Source organism: Corvus hawaiiensis, chromosome 11, assembly GCF_020740725.1.
Source record: "Corvus hawaiiensis isolate bCorHaw1 chromosome 11, bCorHaw1.pri.cur, whole genome shotgun sequence".
NCBI lineage: Eukaryota > Metazoa > Chordata > Aves > Passeriformes > Corvidae > Corvus > Corvus hawaiiensis.
In genome coordinates, this window is record NC_063223.1 from 6,942,623 (window position 1) to 6,962,176 (window position 19,554).

Sequence of the window (19,554 nt, forward strand, 5' to 3'; positions counted from 1 at the left end):
AGTGCTGCTGTTCTAGCAAGGAGTGTGCAGCTGAGAGATTTGTTACTGGAAGGTACATGGCCAGTTTTCAAAGATAGGGCCTAATCGCCAGATCTGTCCCAAGATAAACGTGTAGAAAGGCCATGGAAGTGAATGGAAGTTGTCCCTGCCCAGCTGACGGCAGAATGCGGCCCTTTGGATTAATCACCGATGTGTAGGGTTTACAGCACCCCACCCTATTCCTGTCTGTATCCCCGCTTGTCGTCATAAATCTGACTGAAGAATATTTGTCTTGTCTATCTTCCAAGAAGGGCACAGAAAACATACTTAAACATGCTTCCTCTTCTGTTTGCTTGGTCCAACTTCAATGAGAGGTAGTACAAACCCCAGGGTAAAGTAAACTTCTCTGGGGATGAGAATAATGGTGAGTCACGTTTCGGGGCGAAGATAGTGACAGCAGGATTTAATTAAATAATTTCCTGCTCCCAGAAAAGTTTTTAAAGACTACGGATTAAGATGTTCTGAATTAATGGGATTACCCATCCTGATGACTCGGTGTCCTCAGAGCTGGTCCTGCCTGGCAAGGTGGTGGCTTTTCCATAGGCATGGGGACGCGGTGCCGACCGTGGGAGAATAGCCACTGCTTTTGGTGGTTCTGGCATTTGTCCTGCAATTAAATCTCCCTTTGCCAGTGTTCACACCGGCCTGGACCCCATCAGCGATGTGGGAACGTGCTGTGCCACAGGGAATTCTCAGAGGACCTCGCCATGTCGGCATTAATGGGATGTCAAGAGGTGTGTGAGCCTTTGCTCAGGCAAATGTTTTGGAGGCAGTGTCTGGCCCTGGCACACGACATGTACACAACAACACGGGGAGATGTGCACTGTACATGCCTCTGACCTTCAGGAACCATTTTTAGTTCATCAAGATTAGTGATGCTGAGAAATCAGGACATCAGTGCATAATGACTGTGAAATTAGGAATGAGAGCTTGCTATGCAAATGACAGGACAAATCATGTGAAAAAGTCAAGATAAACTGCATATTAAGACATTATGTTACATAAAATTAATACTGCATTTCTCTCTTGCTTACTACTACACTGGAGGATTTTTTTTTAAACTCCTTTATCTTCTGATCAGCTATTGTCTGCTGATTCTTTTAAAAAGTGGTGCACAGAAAAAGTGCTAAACATATTATTACCTTTTATTGTAATACATGAGATGACAGGAGATCTTTTTTAGTGAAGTATATCCTTTACTGGTTTTAGTTTTGTGCTGTCATGAATTTCATTTGAAACTATAGAAAAGTAAGGTGCTTCAATATTAATATTAAAACTCATATGGGTTTTGTCTTTTCCTCTATTGGTTTTTTTTTTCCTCCTTTTTTTTTCCCTTTTTTGGGGTGGGGGGTAAAGGGGTGGGTTTCTAGGGAAACAGTCTTCTTGCATTACTGGGACTGACAAAATGGTTCTCATGTAGTCTGCAAATTAAACACAAGTGCAGCGATTATTTTGAATAGCTAAATTACATTCTAGAAAGCTTGCAGAATTCATAGCATTGTCATTAGGTATCCGCTTGAATACAATTTGTGTAACCTTGGCCAAGACAGCCTGTCATTTTAATGTCAGTGTTTTATCTGAACAAGACATCATCCTTTCAGATACAGTGTACAGGTTCCTTGCAAAGATGCCCGTGCAGAAACGTGTTAACAGTTGCAAATATGAAATGCTATCAAGTTCATCACTGTAGCTGTTTGTCACTGAAATGTCATGGAAAGCGGCTTTTAATGGTATCTCACATAATATGAAAGAATTGAAGACATCTGTATGCTGGGTGAATATGGAATGGTAAAGACATCGTGGTAGGGCCTTTCTGTAAAAATTGCATAGGAGTCTAGTGCTGTTATTCACATCACTGAGCCTTCCTTCAATTTCTGAAAAACCTGTCGTAATAGGGTCTAGATCCCATCAGCGCGGGATATTTGGCTCTTGGATTTCTCTACAGAAGGCAGGGGCTTTCTGAGACAGAAAGGACCCAGCTGACGATTTCTTGCAAAAATAAATCAATCTTTACCATATTACTTGATTTAGAGGCTCTCCATCCAATAGTGTTTTGCAAAAGGGGAATTTAGTCACCGGGAAGGTGTGGTCAGTAGTACCTCTGTACCGGCCAGGGTGGGCTGTAAGGACTCTAACCTTTGGCCCCTTCGATGCCAGGCGCGGGCTCCCCTGGCATGGGGATGTGCTCTGTGGTGATGTGCTCTGACCCTCTTTCTCTCCTCTTGGCCTTCAGGTTCCAGTGTCGGTGGCTATGATGACACCTCAAGTGATCACTCCCCAGCAAATGCAGCAGATTCTCCAGCAACAAGTGCTAACTCCCCAGCAACTCCAAGTCCTGCTCCAACAGCAGCAGGCACTCATGCTTCAACAGGTAATTGTTTCCTTAACAGCTGCTCGGGTGGCCCCTATGGATGCTGGAGGCTTCACCTCCTGGAACACTCTTGGGGAAAGAAGCTGCCCACATCTCAGGTCTGAACCTTGGAGCAGCCATGCTGTGAGCTGAACTGACTGCTCTTTTGTTTTTAATTCTAGAAATAGCTACTGGAAACAAATCCAGGGAGCAGTGCTAGGAGTGTTTCCAAGATCAGCTAAATAATACAGATGCATATTTAAGTGTCAGGACTTCGGCAGATGTCCCTGTTGCTTTTGCCTGTATCCCCCTGCAGGCTTGGTGTGCCCTGACTAATTGGAATAAACAAGGTAGAAGGGCCATACTTCCCAATTTAGACCTCATTATTTCCATCTGGAACCGTAAAGGGCTGTGGAAACGGTGGAAATAGAAGTGGAGAGGTTTGCAAGCCTGTTCGATTTCAGCCAGCATACGCTGGGCTGTGTGTCAGTGCTTCTCGCAGCCCATGGTCCTTTCTCAGCTGGAAGCTGGCCACCAACAAGCCCTGAGGTTCTGTTATCACAGGGTTTGACATAGCGGGGTCTCACGGACCCCGGGTGGGTGTCAGCATCCACCCAGCCCAACCCTGCCTGCTCCTTCCTGGCTCCCAGGCTCCCTCCTGCCCGTGCCGGAGCGCTGCCTGCGCAGAGCACATCTGGGGAGCGGGAGGAGGAGAGTATTTCCCAGGATGTCTATGCATGTATTGAACAACACTTAATACAGTCAAACCCTATCATTTAGAAAGCATGTGTGTTTCACAACAGAGATTCGCCAGACTCTCTCAGCAAGGGCATTTCGGCTTTGTTGTTACAATCAAAGGTCATTCCTTGCCTTATTTTAATTAGTTTGTGTAGAAAATGGTATGTTTTTCATCAGTTCATTTTGGAGATTACTTTTCAAACGATAATGCCAAGAATAGTCAGTGTGCACTGAATTTATTGTTGAGTTTCAAACTAAAGGTCAGACCATTACAGATAAAAGGATGCTATTTTTCAAATCACAGTTTGTGTGTTACACCAAAAGGGACACTGAATTGGCTCTCCACTTTGTTACTTACCATCTTTCCTTTTCTTTGTAGCAGCAGCTTCAAGAGTTTTATAAGAAACAACAGGAACAGTTGCAGCTTCAACTTTTACAGCAACAACATGCTGGAAAACAGCCTAAAGAGGTACAGACAATACCCATTTTACTTTCAAACCACAGATCCCCGGGGACTGTCTAGTGGCTATTAAACTGTCATTCATCTTAAAAATGATTACACAACTGAACTGACTCTATCGGGCCTCAGCTTTCAGATTTAGAGTTATTGTCCTGTTTTCGCCTGTGTTTTCCTGTGCTTTCCATTTGCTCGCTGCCACATATTTTATAGCAGGGGACCAGGCCTTGCTGTTGAGTATGAGTGCTGGAGCAGGCATCTAGACTTGTATCTTGGGAGAGTGCTTTGGGGCGTTAGTTATGGTGGAGAGGGCAGGGGGCAAAGCTGCAGGCCCAGATCATTGCTGTCCTCTCTAAACGAGGCAAAATGCCGAGAGGTGTTGAGTTTGGGCTTGCGCTTTCCAGCCAGAGAGATTCTGGTTGCACATTGCTTGCAGCATGGGCTGAGCAGGAAGGACCACACTGGAGCAGTGTCAGTGTGACAAGGAGAAGAAATGGCCGGAGGCCTTGCTCTGATGCTACCATGGTCCATAACTGGAGGGGACAGGCCAGGGTAGTTTCTGCCTGTCCTTCAGGTACGCTTCCCTTCCAAAATACCTGTCACATCCTTTGTTGGGTTTGGTGTGCTTAAATATAATTTTTCTGCAATTTTTTTCAAGGTGCTGAGTCCACTCCTCGAGGAGTTTGAGACTTTCCTGTTTAATCTGACATCAGTGCTGGCTTAGGTAGATCCTAGAAAGCTGCCTCTTGGCGTGAGACACTGGGTGATGTCCGGTGATAGCGGTAGCGCCTGTGTCACCTGACAGGGGGTGTTGCTCGAGGCATGCACCCATTTCTGCTCCTCAGCCCCCTTGAAATTTTGGCAAATCGTGCCACCTGTGCCAAGTTTCAACCCAGAGTGAATTTTTCCAGCTGAGTTATAAACCCCTGAAAACAGGGGGGTTTATAATGGAAACGCTGACACAACCTTAACCATAGCGCGCTTACGGGCGCCACTATAATAAAAAGGGAACAGATTAAAAAGTGTCTAAAATGTAAATCTAAAGGACTAACAGTAATTAAAATGGAAATGGCACAGGGAGGGAAGGCATGTAATTGTGAGATATCACTGTGCAGAATGCTCTCAGCTTTGTTTTGCTGGCTGTTTTTCTAATTCAGTAGGGCTTACTCATCAGTGGCAGTTCAATGCGCGTTAATGACTCTGGGATGCAGGCATCACTCTGGACAAAGAAATGATTATTGTGCGGTCAAAAGAAGTTCAAAGACAAGAAGGGAATTTCAGTTTTTTCCTTAGAGATCCACATTCAAGAGCATATAAATTAAGCCAAATGTTAAAAACCACAGTCTGAAAGCTGACTTCAAAGTCACAACTCTCTAATTAATGAACTGCGAGCTTCAGTTTGGACAAGTCGTGGTTTGATGCGCCCATAAATCAACATGACAGGTCTGTTTCACAGTCTCAGACAGCGCTTGTCATTGAGTCACATCAGATGTAAACACAGCAGAAAAAAGAGGGAATATGAAGGAGGTGCAATTGATCAACAGAATTGGTAAAAACCCACTTTTGAAACGCATTATGCATGATCACAGGAAATGGCGATAGCCTCAAGAGGCTTTCTCCTTCTGCTGTTGCTTTTTTGAATCAGATTTCTAACAGCCTTCAAAAGGGAGAATAAGAATTATGGAGCTTCTCCCCTGTGGCTGGCAGGCAATAACCCCCTGTTGTTATTTTGTGCTTCTTTCTTTTCAAAGGCGTCAAAATTTAGTTTTTTAAAGATCTTTAACTCTATATTTGAAGACAAACAATAAAGGGCTGCCACTGTCATTCTTATCAGTTACCAGGGATTGTATTTTTTCTTTCTGTTGCCACTTCTTATTAACCTCTTATTTGGTCTATTAGACATAGTTTTGAATGCAAGCCTGCATGCTGGGAGAACATGAAAGTTCAGATGAGCTCAGAGGGCAGATAAAGAAATTTGAAGGGGAAAGTTACACAGCAGAATGAACGATAAAAGTTAACTCTTCTAAATTGCTGTTGTCAGACAGGAGAGCATCTCAGACACAAAGATGAGAGCTTGGAGCTTAAAGAAAAAAATACCTTGTGTTAAAAAAGACAAGAAGGGAAGTTAGACAATGTGATGGCATTTCAATATCTAACACACTGATTTACTGTGGTCACACTTCTGATATTACGGTAGCGAAAGCAACAATAAGAAAGGACTCCTTCCTGTTTCAAGAAGAGCATTTTAACACTATAGCTGGAAAGAGAACAAGGACCTAAGTCTCTTCAGCTTATTCTGGGGATTTGCGGGGGAGTATTTTTGCTGATGGTTTTAGTGGAGGTCCATTTCAGCAATACATTTCACCCCACAGGTTTGTTCAGCCCAGCTTAAGGAGGTTATTCTTGCTAAATTAGCATGGAAAAGGTGGTCTTGTATTATTTTATTTCTTCCCCTCCCTCTGGCACTGAAAACTGACAGGCAGTGCCGTGGTGGGGGCCAGCGGCTGCCGTGCTAACGAGGGCTGAGCATGTACCTTGACAGATGGAACAAGTGTATTCATGTACGGCATCCCCCAAGTCATTTGGTGAGTGCCTTGTCCTATTGTACTGTCGTGAAAGAAGGAAAACACAACAAACCAACCTCCCCAGCCCCACTGGTGAAAGGGATCCGACCCCCGAGCAGAGCAACAGACGGATCCCAGTAAGGTTCCTGGGGGTTTTACTTGAGGGTTGTGTGGCGTAGCAGAGGGTGAGCAGTGCCCCACAGCAAGGGGCAGAGGTGCTGGGGGGGATCTCAGCCTGTTCCCTCTGACTGCTCTCCCCTGGAAAAGCCGGGGCTCCCCAGAGCCAGGGGGGTGTGCAGGGTCCTGTGCGGAGCCGCAGCGCTGGACGGAGCGCGCTGTTTCCCGAGCAGGGCCGTTTGTCCTCTGGCACTGTGACAGTTTATGTTAGGCAGTAGGGAGTAACCTAAGAAAGGAAAACAGACCTTTGACAGAAGCTTTAGGGAGGGGATCAAAAATGCAAGTTTTATCAGGATATTTCAGCATTTTAACACTGACTACTGACCTGACAACAGGACTGCACCGAGACCTTTTTTGTATGCATTCAATTGTGAGAAGTAAACAAACTGCCTTGTATCCTGTGTTTGGTAACTGGGTGGGGAGCGCAGTTTGGCAACGTGTCTTGCTTTTAAATTCTTTCTTGGACAATGGGCCTTGTATACTTTTATATCCTGGCTTTCCAAAGTAGAGTGTGTTCAAGAGCTTTTCTTAGGATAGCTGAGAAGACAACCAAATGGGCATCAGTCAATTGATATAAACGGATTTTTTAAAAAACCCCATGTGCTAACTTTGCACTCAAATGACAGATAGGTAAAACACAGCTTACTACACCTAGTACTAATAATACACATATCTTAATATCTATATATTAAGTATAGATATATTTTAAATTTATATTTATGGAGGCAAACATTGCTTTAGCTCTTAATACAACTGTTACTGGGGCCTGCATGCATATGGTGCTGTTGCAAATAGTTGCAACAAATGGATGTGTCTGAGCAAGCTGTTGCAAAGAAATGTAAACTCTCAGAGTTCCAGAATATCCAAACACCTATTTGTTTAAATGTGTTCCTGAAGTCCTATGTTGTCTTTGGAAATAAGATAAATTGAGCTTATAAATAAGATGAATAGAATGACTGACTCAGAGTTGTGGGTATAAAGCTGGTTGCAGTATTAGGATTGATGGGGCATGCTGGTATGAGAAGGTGGGGGTCAAACTGACGGTGTCTGTCAGTCCTGCTGCAGCAGCTCTGGTGAGACTTTTTCCCTGTGTAACACCAGTAGGGAATGGGGCCAGTGATCCTCTGGCTTGGTGTCGAGGAAGGGCATAAGAAAGCTCAGGATCTGGCTGGGGTTTGTTTGTGAAAGTGTGCAGTTTGGTAAGAGTTAATTTTCTTTCCATAATTGTTAGCCATAATGTGTATAAGACCTCCACCTTGATATGATTCCTAGCAGATTAGGGATATTAGATAATTTCCTTCTATTTATTGTACTACTGCACTGTATTATCTTTCTATCACTCAGATAATTACTAAGGAAATCTACATTAATTTTTTTTGGCTAGCACAAGGAACTGTTAACACTGGCATGATGTATTGATGTTTTACACAACAAAAGTTTTCCTCCTGTCATTGTACAATAAATAAAAAGATATTTATCAAAATGCAAAGCCTTTCATGGTTTTTAAAGAACAAAGCAAATAAAATACAAGATGAGCATGGAAGCAAAACCTAGAGGCTTCCTTAACTGAACAAAATTAAGGACTCTGAAGCCTCGAGTACTGTACATATTAAACACTCACATTCAAGTAAGATGTTGTTTGCTAAATTATGAATGTGTGTAATTAAAATCTAGTGGCTGTTTCTATGAAAGATTTACAATGTTATTTCATCGTTTGTCATGGCTAATTAACAATATTAGATGAAGTTTTTCTTCTTCAAAGGTCTGATTTTTTCTCATTTATTTATGTCAGAAGTGATAAACAGAGTAGTTAAAAGCTTCTCCGGGTACAGTAGTGAGAAAAGCAACATGTTCTTTTACACCTCAAAGGTTCAAGGTTCACATCCCTGTGGAGTAAAGCAACTCCATCTTCTTTCTAGTGAGAATAATTAAAAATTTCAAAGTGCAGAAGTAGCAGCCTTAAATACAGCACAGAATAATTCCAGCATAACAGAAAGTATTGTGGGGCTTGATGGATGAAGAAGAGAGAGTAAGTATAAAATACCATAAATTAAGCTAGTCGAATTGCCTCAATAGTTGAGACAGCCCTTGAATGAGCAAACAGAGCACAGTACAGGGTTTCTTGTTATATCTAAGTGTGATGTGATCTTGGGGTGTGAGTCTCATGTTCTTTGCCTTGGAAGAATTACCCAGGATTTTCAGCAGAATTTGCTTTACCTACCACTGAAACACAGCCACTTGTGGGGTAAAATATGAACACGTGGAGCAAGAAATGCTGTATGCATTTGGAATTAGGATGGCAGCAGGGATTTAGGTTGGATGAAAGTTAGCCACTGGAGATGGGAATCTGCAGCCCTGTGTTAGCTCCAGCACCTAAATATACCTTGGGGTCTTTTCCAGGGATGGTGGGCTCGCTGGCTCGGCCTTGATACCCAGTGACTGCTGTCAGAAGTTGAAGCAAGTTGAGACAAGGAGTCCTGTAAATCCTCTGCTTTGCTCTTGCATTAACAAGTGTGCTTTTTTTTTTTTTTTTTTTTTTTTTTTATTTTCTTTTCCAGCCCCAGCAGCAGCAAGTGGCCACGCAGCAGTTGGCCTTTCAGCAGCAGCTCTTACAGATGCAGCAGTTGCAGCAGCAGCACCTCCTGTCTCTGCAGCGTCAGGGGCTGCTGACGATCCAGCCCGGGCAGCCTACTCTGCCTTTGCAACCCCTTGCACAAGGTAGGTGAGGGGTTTGGGTGCCAGAGCCAGAGCATGTGTGCACACTCACACGGAGTTGTCACGTGGGGGGAGAGAGAGAGAGAGAGCAAGAGCTCACAGGCTCATAACATAATAAGCACAGAAAGATGCTGACGGGCGGGGTGGGCATTATAAAGATAGATTTTGAGAAGGGCGGTGCTGCAATCCTGGGCTGCTCTGACTGGCGGGGTGTAGAGGGCTTGGAGTTCACATGCAGTTTGCACAGCTGTAGCCAGTCTGGCAGACTCAGAGCTGCTGGTTGTACTCATCTGGGCTTGGAATCCTTCACAGGAGGAGTCTTTATAAATTCCTGGTGCTGGCTTCATGGCTAAGGGTGTGTGAGAGCAGCTTTTCCTTCCCCAGATGTGTAGTTTGGGCCTTCCTGGTCCCAGCCTGGTGATGAGCTGGCACAGAGCAGCTCTGACCCATGGGCTGTGGAGCTGTGAGTGCCCTTGGCTGTGGCTGCCAGGGAGAGGGGACACAGCTGCTCTCCATGGCTGCTCACACGGCCTTGTTGCTTCTGTTCCTCCCTCCACACTGAGGCAAATTGGGATTAACTCCACTTAATTCTAATGGTGTTATTGACAGTTAGATCCTCCTACATCTTTATTTAGTCCTGCACTCTGCAAGAAGTTACTGCTTTACTGAAATCCCAATTTATTTTATTTTTTTAAGGCATTGATACACTGAAAGCACTACTTAAATCCACAATACTTTTGACAGTGATTATAACCTAGGGTTTTTATTCTCTCTTATCTTTTTTGGCTTAAATTTATTATTTTACTTTTTAAACTGGGTTTGTCTGCAAGCCGTGGGACATTTTAACAGACTTTCCTGAGCTCTGGCTGCTGTGGTTAAAGCAGACTCTTTGGAGTTGGCGTGGCTCAGGCGTGCCGTGGCATCAACCACGATGCTGGTATTTCTGAATAATCCTGCCTTCTCCTTCCCTTGCCCCATAATAAATTTGAATATTCACCTTTATAGCTTGAATCAGCCCAGGTTGAATGATTTGGGATCTTGAAAGCAGCCTTAGAGCTGTTCCTAGTTTCTAAATCGTACCATGAATTTACATTGAGCTCTGTTCACTTAAATGGACGGGACGAGACGAAACTGCTTCTGTTCTTTACCCTCCTTTTTTTTTCTGTGTACATAGCTGCAAAAAAGGGAGAGTGAGGTGGCTGGTGAATATTAACTTATATGGATAAACAGAGGCCAAACTGGGGAGTGGAGCCTGCTTTGCTGTGTGGCTGACATGCTTTATTTAGGCTTATTTTTGCCAGACCCAGGAAGGTATTTGAGCACTTAACTCCTGTCTTGTGAGGCCGAGCTTTTGGGGGCCTGACCCCTGACTCCCCAAGTCTCAGTTTAACTTCCCAGCATCCCAAAGCCAGATGTCTGTTGTAGAGCAGGGCTGTGCAGGAGGTGGGGGCTGATCCATGGGAACGTGGTGCCCAGCTGGGAGCTGCAGGATCAGGCCTTGGGCAGTACCTGGTCAGTCACCATCACTGCAGAATGATGGGGAGAAGGCATGAAACAAGTCTGGGAGAAGAGGGCACGTAGATGAAATGCCATTTAAGCTTGCAAAATGTTGTAACGTGCATTAATTGCGCTTCAGATTTATTGTTGGAAGCATCCCAGGCTGTTTCCACACACCCACTGGACTCAAGCTTCAACCTTTCTAATTTTTCCCACAGCTCCTGTACTATTAAGTTGGCTCAGTAAGGTTCATTGTATAGTCCATCAGTTAAGCTGTCCAAAGGAGGGCAATTGGGCAGTGACAAGACACGCTCATGTGTAATGTGAAAGAAATGAATGTGGTGATGCATGAAGTGTAATCTGTGCGGTAACACATCGGAGACACCAGTAGGTAATTCAGCCATCGTGGCATTGATTGATATGGTTAGCAGGGAGGTGTAACTATTAGTCCTCGCCCGGGAGCATATTTAAAACCTAAGGGGTGCTGACTTGCACGCCAGAGAAGACACAAACATAAGCAGAGAGGGCTGGTTGTGTGAGGGAAATGAGCTGCGAGCGTTGGGGCTGGCGGGAGCCGGCAGGAAAGAGGGACTTGAGACCTGAGGCAGGTTGCACTCCAGCACGATATTTTATTCCTTTTTATCAGAGAGACGATGGCTTAAAACTGATGTCATTATGAGGTTTAAATCAACTTTCTGCTTGCTTGAACATGGTCACCTGGGTATGGAGGTACAAGGACACAAAGAGGTTGAGCAACTCTGTTTGTCTTTGAGCCGGTGATACCTGGGGTTGGGAAATTGAGTTCCATGAGCAGTAATCTGTCAACTGTCCCCACAACATACATTTTTTAAACCTGTGTCTACATTTTCTTTCATAATAAAGAGGACTAGTTGTCCTGAAAAATGCGGTGAAGAGCCAAGGCTATGGTTTAAAATAATTGGTAATGGACACTTCTTATTTAAGAAAAAATTACAGCTCTCGTGCCCTTTTGTTTTCAGAACAGTTTGCAAGACTGAGACAAATACTGATAAATGTGTGTATAAAAGAAATAAAATCATCCCTCTAGTAAATGTAGCTGTGAATTCGGTTAAAAGCATTTTGCTTTTATTCTTAAGTATCTGTAATAGTAATAAATGTTTCCAAGGAGAGAATGCTACTTCATAAATGATATTTTTGTTATGTTTTCAGAACTAATAGATTGTTTAAATCTGTATTTTAGTTTCATTTTAGTTTTTAGTGCTCTCCTATTGTCTTAAACAAAATAGCACATCCTTTAATGTTATATTTGTGTAATGTTTGCTGCTTAGTATTTAGACATTTCTATAATCTAGATTTTACATCTGTACATAGCAGCAATTTTAAAATAAACCCCATTTCAGCAGTGTTCTGAGCTGCGAGCGTGAGATCTTTAGTATCTTCAAAATGAAACTGCAAATCACACTTCAAATCACCAGCAAGTGAAAATAATAGGACTGAGACATCCGGGTGCCTGATGGCTCCCGTAGATTTGGCAGTTTCAGGTCTGAATCCCGTTCCTGGTCCATAGGAAGTTGCAGCAATGATAATTGCAGCGCAGTTCTGGGAAGCTGACTTGAAATTTAGCTCTCGCTGTTAAAATGAGACTGTTAAATGGTAAATTACATAATTTATTGCGAGTGGTCGTGGATCTATTTGACTTGCTTTTGCCATTTGTTCTATTATTTTATTTAACCATTTTGCTGGATGAGTGATGAGCATACCTTTCAGCTGCCCAGTTTGACAGGCTAGTCAGGAATTCTCTCCAGAATTATTCTAAAGGAACTAAATTTAGGGCAGGAGGAGAGAGGCTCTTTCTAATTTCATTTTATTAATCAGATGATGTAATCAGTATTTTGGCAAGGGGTTGTGTGCAGACACGTATGACATCACAGTTACCTCTTTAAATTAATGTCACCCAGCCTAAAATCCGTATTATCTCCAGCATTTCCCCCTCACAACTGGGTATATTTTATTTTTCTTTCCATCTGTGGTATAGTTGTTGTTAGTACTAATGGAAGTTACACTTGTATAGGAAGTTAGACCAAACACTTTGACTTTTCAAGGCATAAATTTACCGTGTATGTGTGTTTTAATGGCTGTAACACTTTCAGGCTTTTCCTTGGGATAAAGCAGTAGTAGATCCAGAAGTGACTGGGAGGAGAGGAAGGAGTAGAACAGGGAGAGGAGGGTGGATGGTAGTGTGTGTCTAATTAAAAACCTGCAGAAATCCAGATTAAAAAAAAAAAGAAAAAAGGCCAGTTATTCTTTCCCTATTTGCTTATTCTGGAAAATAAAAATAGGTGTCGGCTCATACGGTCTCATATCAATATGTTATCATCAACAGACAAGTCTATTCACTATTGTTTCAACTGAGTAAACAGTGTGTAAGGGTCAGCCCTGCTCACAGGTAATTGTTAGTGTGCAGACAGTCCTGTCAAGCATGTTAGCTAAAAATACATCCCACACTGTCACTTTGCAAGGTGTTTGAAAATAATAGCCCCCACACAGCAAAACAGGACACAGGCTTGTGTACTGACCTTTTTCTTTGTTTAATTTGCTCAGAGGTTTAATTCCAGGGGACAAGTAATAATTGAATATGTCTAATAACTAAATGCTCATTTGGGACAAAATCCATCAAAATATAATTGGCGTTTGGAGCTGATGAAAGGAAAATGACGTGGCTTTAGAGAAATGGATGTGTCCTAAGAATATCTGATCACTTAATGTATAAATTGAAGCCTCTTCCATAACATATATTAATTGCAGATACTTAAGGATTTCAGCATTTTTTTTGTAGTGAACCGTTACCGGAGACCAACTGTTTTTGTTAATGCTACTCTGGGAAAGGCGGGGAAGGTTATTGGTCTGTCGTGCAATAATTTACTCCTCTTTGATATGCAAACGATCCACGGTGAATATAAAAAAATCCTATCAGACTCATTTCACAGTTCTTAACCACTTAGATTCTCTGGAGTCTATCGCCTCATTAGACCAGTGCTCTCCAAAGCTAGCATAATTAAAATCTTTAACAGTTTAGCAAAGTAAAGATGTTTGGCTGATCACGTTGAGATGATTATCTATCCATTGTATTCTAAATGACAAAAATAAATTAAATTTAGACCTTGGCATTTTTTATTATGTGTTTCAAATGAATATAATGCATACTGCCTTTTTTTTTATTTCAATACCTTAGGTTGGGTGAGGCACATGCCTGTGTGAGCTGCTGCTGTACACTCAGAAAATGGCAGGTTTCCTTAGGATAGCTCCAGAGCTGCAACATGGTGAAACAATGAACAGTCACCCAAACGATGAGCTGGAAGCACAGTGATGAGAAACCTCTTTAAAAACACACAGACACTGACTATTATTATTATTATTTTTTTTTCCCTGAATGTTTGAGTGACGTGTCTCTACTGCTAATTTTTTCCCATGGCCTTCTCTGAAAGAGCACTGAAATAGTCTGCAGAGAGAGAAACTTGACTTGTTTGATCATGTCACAAACATCAGCTTTATCCAAAAGCATGATCTCAGCGTGAGCACATGGTTCACCTTCCATTTGGCCCATTGGAGTTTGCAGTTTTCACTTGCATCAGTTACTGAATGTTGTCTCCTAGCCCTAGTGTCCACTTGGGCACATTTTAAAAAATACAATTTTTTATTATTATTTTTTCTTGAAGCTTATTTTCTGTTTTCATTTTACTTTTGAATGGCTCATTAACATCAATCTAAGAAATGACAGTAATAATAGTGTTACTTGTATAGAAAGTTACACAGTTTTTCGGTAGACACATCCATCAATTAAGTGAGCAGTTCGAGAAACCAAAATTAATGAGAAAGATAGGTGTGTTAATGAAATAATCATAGTATAATCAATTTGACTGTTAAAATTTGAAAAGCGTTTCAGGAAGACAATATGAATTCATAATTTACGTCTAAAAGTGATTAATAAAAACTGTATTTAATAACAAAGCTATTTGTCATCATTTAAAACTTAAGCACAAAATTAGTCATGTTGTGGTTCATGTTGTCATAATAATAAAGCTGAGTATTTTTTTTCCTAAGACCTTCCTTGTTTTTAATAACAGGTTAGAAAGTAGTCACTTTCCTTAAAAAAAAAAGGCAAAAAAAACTAGAAAAAGGAAGAAATTGAATTTCTTAGCTGAACGTAGAGTAGCCCTTGCTGTGGGCATGGGGGCTATTTTTGCTCAAGTAAGGACTCTGAAAATCGGCCTTTGGTCTAAAAATTACAAAAAATCATAATATTTAACATCATAATTGGTGTGGGTGTGGTGTTGTGTAGATCCCCCTGCCCTGCAGCCCGGATTTTGCATTCCCTGAGTATTGCAGGTGTCACACCAGAGCGTAGCAGAGTCGTGCAGTGCACTATTAGCATTTAGTTATTAAAAAAAAAAAAAATACATACGCAAAAACACACACAGGCAAAACTAACACTAGGCTTTGTTTACTGACTCTTTGATTTAATTACTGTTTGAAGACGGCCGAATTAGCTGTTAATTGATTTAATTATCCAATTTGTTTGTTTCAGGCATGATTCCAACAGAACTGCAGCAGCTCTGGAAGGAAGTGACAAGCTCGCACACAGCGGAGGAGGCAGCCAGCAACAACCACAGCAGCCTGGACCTGTCCACCACCTGCGTCTCCTCCTCCGCACCCTCCAAGACCTCCTTAATCATCAACCCACACGCCTCAACTAATGGACAGCTATCAGTCCACACTCCTAAACGGGAGAGGTAGGTGCCTGTGGGTTTTCTACCCAGAGCATCTCGGAGCAGCGTCCCGGAGTGATGGCGAAACGCTTGGGAGCGGTGGCCAAGCGCCTTGGCCTCAGTTTTGTCCTCCACATCTTGCTCTGTCTGATGTTGGCGTGGTTGAATAGAGTCTCCACTGGGCAGAATATGCTCCTTTTGTTCAGATCTTTATGGCTTGTTAATTGGATCACTGTGGGCACAATTAGCTAATTGGAAGTGCATTGGATAAGCGTATTGGGAAGTGTGAAGAAGCTGGGGGTGTTTTGAGTTTTGCATCACGGATGGTGGTACTCGTTTGCTTTGGGTTTACAGGCTGGAGCTGAGTAAGAAAATCTGTTGGTCAGTACAGTCCCCATTTTTCTACCAAAGTGCAGTGCCCCATCTCATCTAAGAAGTTTGCCTTTTTTTACTCTGTATTACCTGCTTTCATAAGAAAGGGTAGGCTTGAGTTCACCAGGTTTCTCTAAAACAAAGTTGCTTTTTTTTTTTTTTTTTAAAGTGCTGATAAAATTAGCTAACTGGTGTTGTTTGGCTTTTAAAAATGTGAGTTAATTTATACTTGCTCAGCTTGCATTGTTAAAAGAAATGGCTTAAATCAGGGGTTGTCTGTTGACGTGCTTCTCGGCGCAGGCTCTGCTTTATTCCAGAGGATGCTTTATTGCGGGTTTGTTTCTTTACACCCCCAGATTTCACTGAGGCGTGTCTAACAATGTAACTTTTGCTTCTGGGGAGATAGACAGGCCCAGGCACCGGGGCCGTGGGTGCCAGCACCGGCTGCAGCCTCGGCATCGCTGCTGGAGGTGGAGGAGGAGGAAGGGTCTCGAGGAGTGGGCGCAGTGGGGAGGGCAGTGCTCCTTTGCATTCAGGAGAGTCCTTTTGCCCATCTAGAAATGGTATAGCAGACACTAGTGAAAGCTGGATTTTATGGAAACTGATGGCTTTGTCTTTCCATCCTCCTTTCATTCATTAGAAAGAGGATAATGGAATTTTTAAGCCATAGAGTTTGTATTTCTAGTGGTCTGAAAGTAGATTGATAGGGAAGCTATATAAATACCTCTTATATCTTTCTGATATTAAGAAAATAGTGCTGCTGGGAATAGATAGATTTTAAAGGAGAGCACACCCACTGTTGGAAGAAGCGCTGTGTGTATAAGGCATCCTTTATATACCCATTGCAAGGATGTGTGGGGGAACATCAGTGAATATAATGCATGCCAAGGATGTGCTTTTCCTGAAGACTTACATGGGATACTAAAAACAATTTGATGTTTATTAAACATTAATTCCCTTTTTGCTGCATGTAGAACTGAACAAGATGGGTTTATGGCTTTCCAGTACATTTTTTATCTATGTTTTTCTTACCAAGTATATAAAGTAAAAACCCATGCAGTGAGATGGATCTTCTTTCACTGAATAGAGGCACGTGCTGTGTGGTAATGGCAATCTAAACCAGGAAACAGATTCAGTTCAGTTTGAAAGCCAGTAGAAACACAGGAATCTGTTCTGAAGTAAGAATTTTCTGTGTATACTGTTGAGCAGACCTGGAAGTCCATGTGTCTGAGTCCTGTAATTGTGGCCTGGAGGCAGCTGGGATCTACAGACAAGGTGATACACATGCTTTTATTAGTGAAGTTCCAGATTTATTAGGAAGGCATAAACATGCCATGGTATTGTTTGAGATTGTCTTAGTTTAGAAGACTAAATGCTCAGTGCTGGAGTAGTCGATAGCTGTGTTATTAAGCTTGCCTTATACTTTCCTTGCATATCTGTTGAGTTCTCTGAAATATCAAAATACAAAATAGGTATATTTAGGAATACAAATAAGAGAGCCACAGACTTTGCTTTGTCCTGCCTCTCTTTGGTACATGGAGGGTTTACACCATCCATTTGCTGCAGTGATTGAATTACATGTTTATCCATAAGTAGAGCAGGAGACTACAGGCAGGAGAATGCCTCCTGATGCACTTAAGGGTTTTGTTGCATTCTCATCAGGCACCGTGGTGCCTGCCTGGATTTCATGTGACACAGAAACTCCTCTTGGTGAGATATTGTGCACTGGTTTCCTTTCTGAAAGGGTATTTACCTACAGGCGGGGAGTTCAGGGCGGGGAGCGAGCGGAGAGGGAAGAGTTGCTGTGCTCTGCCATCACATGTATGTTTGACAGCTCACAGAAGGTGAAATTTTAGTGGGCTTGCAAAAGAGAGAGCACAGGCACAAGCAGGAGTTTAGTAATTTTTTGATTGCAAAGGTTAAGACTAGAGAAAAATCATGGGTCTGGTGGGACCATGAGTTTGCTGGACTTAGAGTGAAATCCATGAGTGTTCTTGTACCCATCTGGTTCAGCACAACAAATCAAAGGAGACTTTTGGAGGCAGTCCCTAGCCCAGGCTCCGGTCAGATGGGGCTGTGGGAAGGGCTCACCAGGGAGGTATCAGCCCTTTTACCTTCTGTCACAGAAGTCACAGCCTGGGCTGGCCAGAGCAGGTTTTTGACTCGTGGCTTTCCCCCTCGTTCCTGTACCTTCTGTGCAACTGTCTGTTGGCTCTGGTCTGATACAACCAAGAGCTATTTATTTAGATTTAACCAACAATAAAAACACATAGTAAAATCTGTAAGTGTCCTAACAGTTAAGCACAGCCACATCATAACGACTGCCCAGCAGCCATAAATAATCATATACAGGTAACATTAACTTTTAGGGTGTGCTGTAAAGCTGTTTTCAACCCCTTTCTCTTGGGCTTTTGCGAAGGAGTGGGCTGCAGGAGGCAAGTTGGTTATGTGGGAGTTACTATCATCACTGTCAACTCTGGCACATGTCATTGGGATAGTTCAGGCTGTGTTTTAGGGGGTTCCTGATCCCACAGCTCAGGTTGCAAGGCTGCTCCAGACCTGCGAGACAGGAGGCACCTGTGTTAGAATCAGCAGGCAAGCAGCAGATCTGCTCTGTGTCTTGGATAAAAACACATTCTGGTTATAAACAAGGGGTTTAAAATAGCAGGAGCAGTAGTCATTGGCTGCCTGGCGTGCCCACGCGTCGCCGTGCCGCCAGCCCAGGCTGAGGTTCTGCACAGGCTGCGGGGACACAGCTCTGGTGACACTGCCCACTGAGGGGCTGCTGTGCTTGGGGCCCAGTGATAGCACAATTCTGACAGCAAAAGAAGCAAACGGCAGGTGGATGGCCAGAGTCACCCAGGACGTTCAAAAAGCAAAAATACATTCAAAAGCAGGAGGCACCCTCCCTCCTGGGCCTCATGGTGCTGCGCTTGGTTTCTGCATGCTCCATGTGTAAGGCTTCCCTGGGAATGAAACAATTCCAGCTATAAATAATGGGTTAATGCTTTCATTCATTTGGGCTTTAAATGTATATTACATCTATGCTTTTGTCCCACATTTCGCCCAGTTTCTGTAAGTAGCAGCAGCAGCAGCTCTGGGGTTTGGTGCACAGCAATCTGTTAAGGAGATAAATAATCTGCTTTGGCATGACACTCCTACTCTCCTCTTTAATTTGTCTTACACAAGGAAAATTATAATTAAATCATTCAGGGTAAACCCTTGAGTGTAGAGAAGGAAAAAACACACTTTGGTAAAGATTGCCAATAGAGACCAACTTCCCTGTTCTGCCGTGCAGAGACATTTATCAATATTCAGCACTATTAAAGAGAGAACATTTCGTGTGATTTGTGAGGCGGATGCCAAAGCTCAAATCAAGGCTTGTTAAGATCCTTTCCCCATGCAATCACGGGCATTCAGCATCATTAGAATTCAGCACTGACTGTGTGTTTCATGCTTTGATTTTACTCAGACAATTTAATAATGTTTATTGTACTGATTATATATATAAATTCACTCAATGCAATAAACATACCTCAGTCATCAGTACCCTAAGGGAAATATTTTGTTATAGATACTTGTATTCATTCAGGATAAGGGAAAGTGAGACCATCAACCAGCATGCAAACCTCTCATCATCTTACCAGCATTTGGGTTTCTTCAGTAACAAGCAGTTTTCCTCTACACAGGTAAATAAATAAATAGCGGGAGCCAGTTAAGTACATCTGCTGTGCTTAGAAATGTCAGGGACAGTACCCACTTTCCATCTCGTTCCACTGCATCTTATGTGAGAGAAACTTGATCAATTTCTTAAGAAAAGCACCAAAACAAAGCAGGAGGATGACTGGTCACTTCCAGTGGCTACTAACTGTATAAGCTGATGAACAGTGGGTATCCTAA

General features: G+C 42.7%; 1 protein-coding gene across 20 annotated transcripts in view; it reads left to right on the top strand.

Moving 5' to 3' along the window:
• The window catches only part of FOXP1 (forkhead box P1), a 383,585-nt gene that overhangs the window by 304,870 nt on the left and 59,161 nt on the right, over window positions 1-19,554 (top strand). For 17 of the 20 annotated variants that reach the window (XM_048315184.1, XM_048315182.1, XM_048315183.1 and 14 more), the window contains 4 exons: window positions 2,273-2,410; window positions 3,507-3,596; window positions 8,884-9,043; window positions 15,102-15,306. In XM_048315184.1, the coding sequence (XP_048171141.1) occupies window positions 2,273-2,410; window positions 3,507-3,596; window positions 8,884-9,043; window positions 15,102-15,306 (593 nt within the window). The remainder of the gene's footprint in view (window positions 1-2,272; window positions 2,411-3,506; window positions 3,597-8,883; window positions 9,044-15,101; window positions 15,307-19,554) is intronic. The other 3 variants (XM_048315193.1, XM_048315199.1, XM_048315200.1) reach the window with 1 other exon arrangement.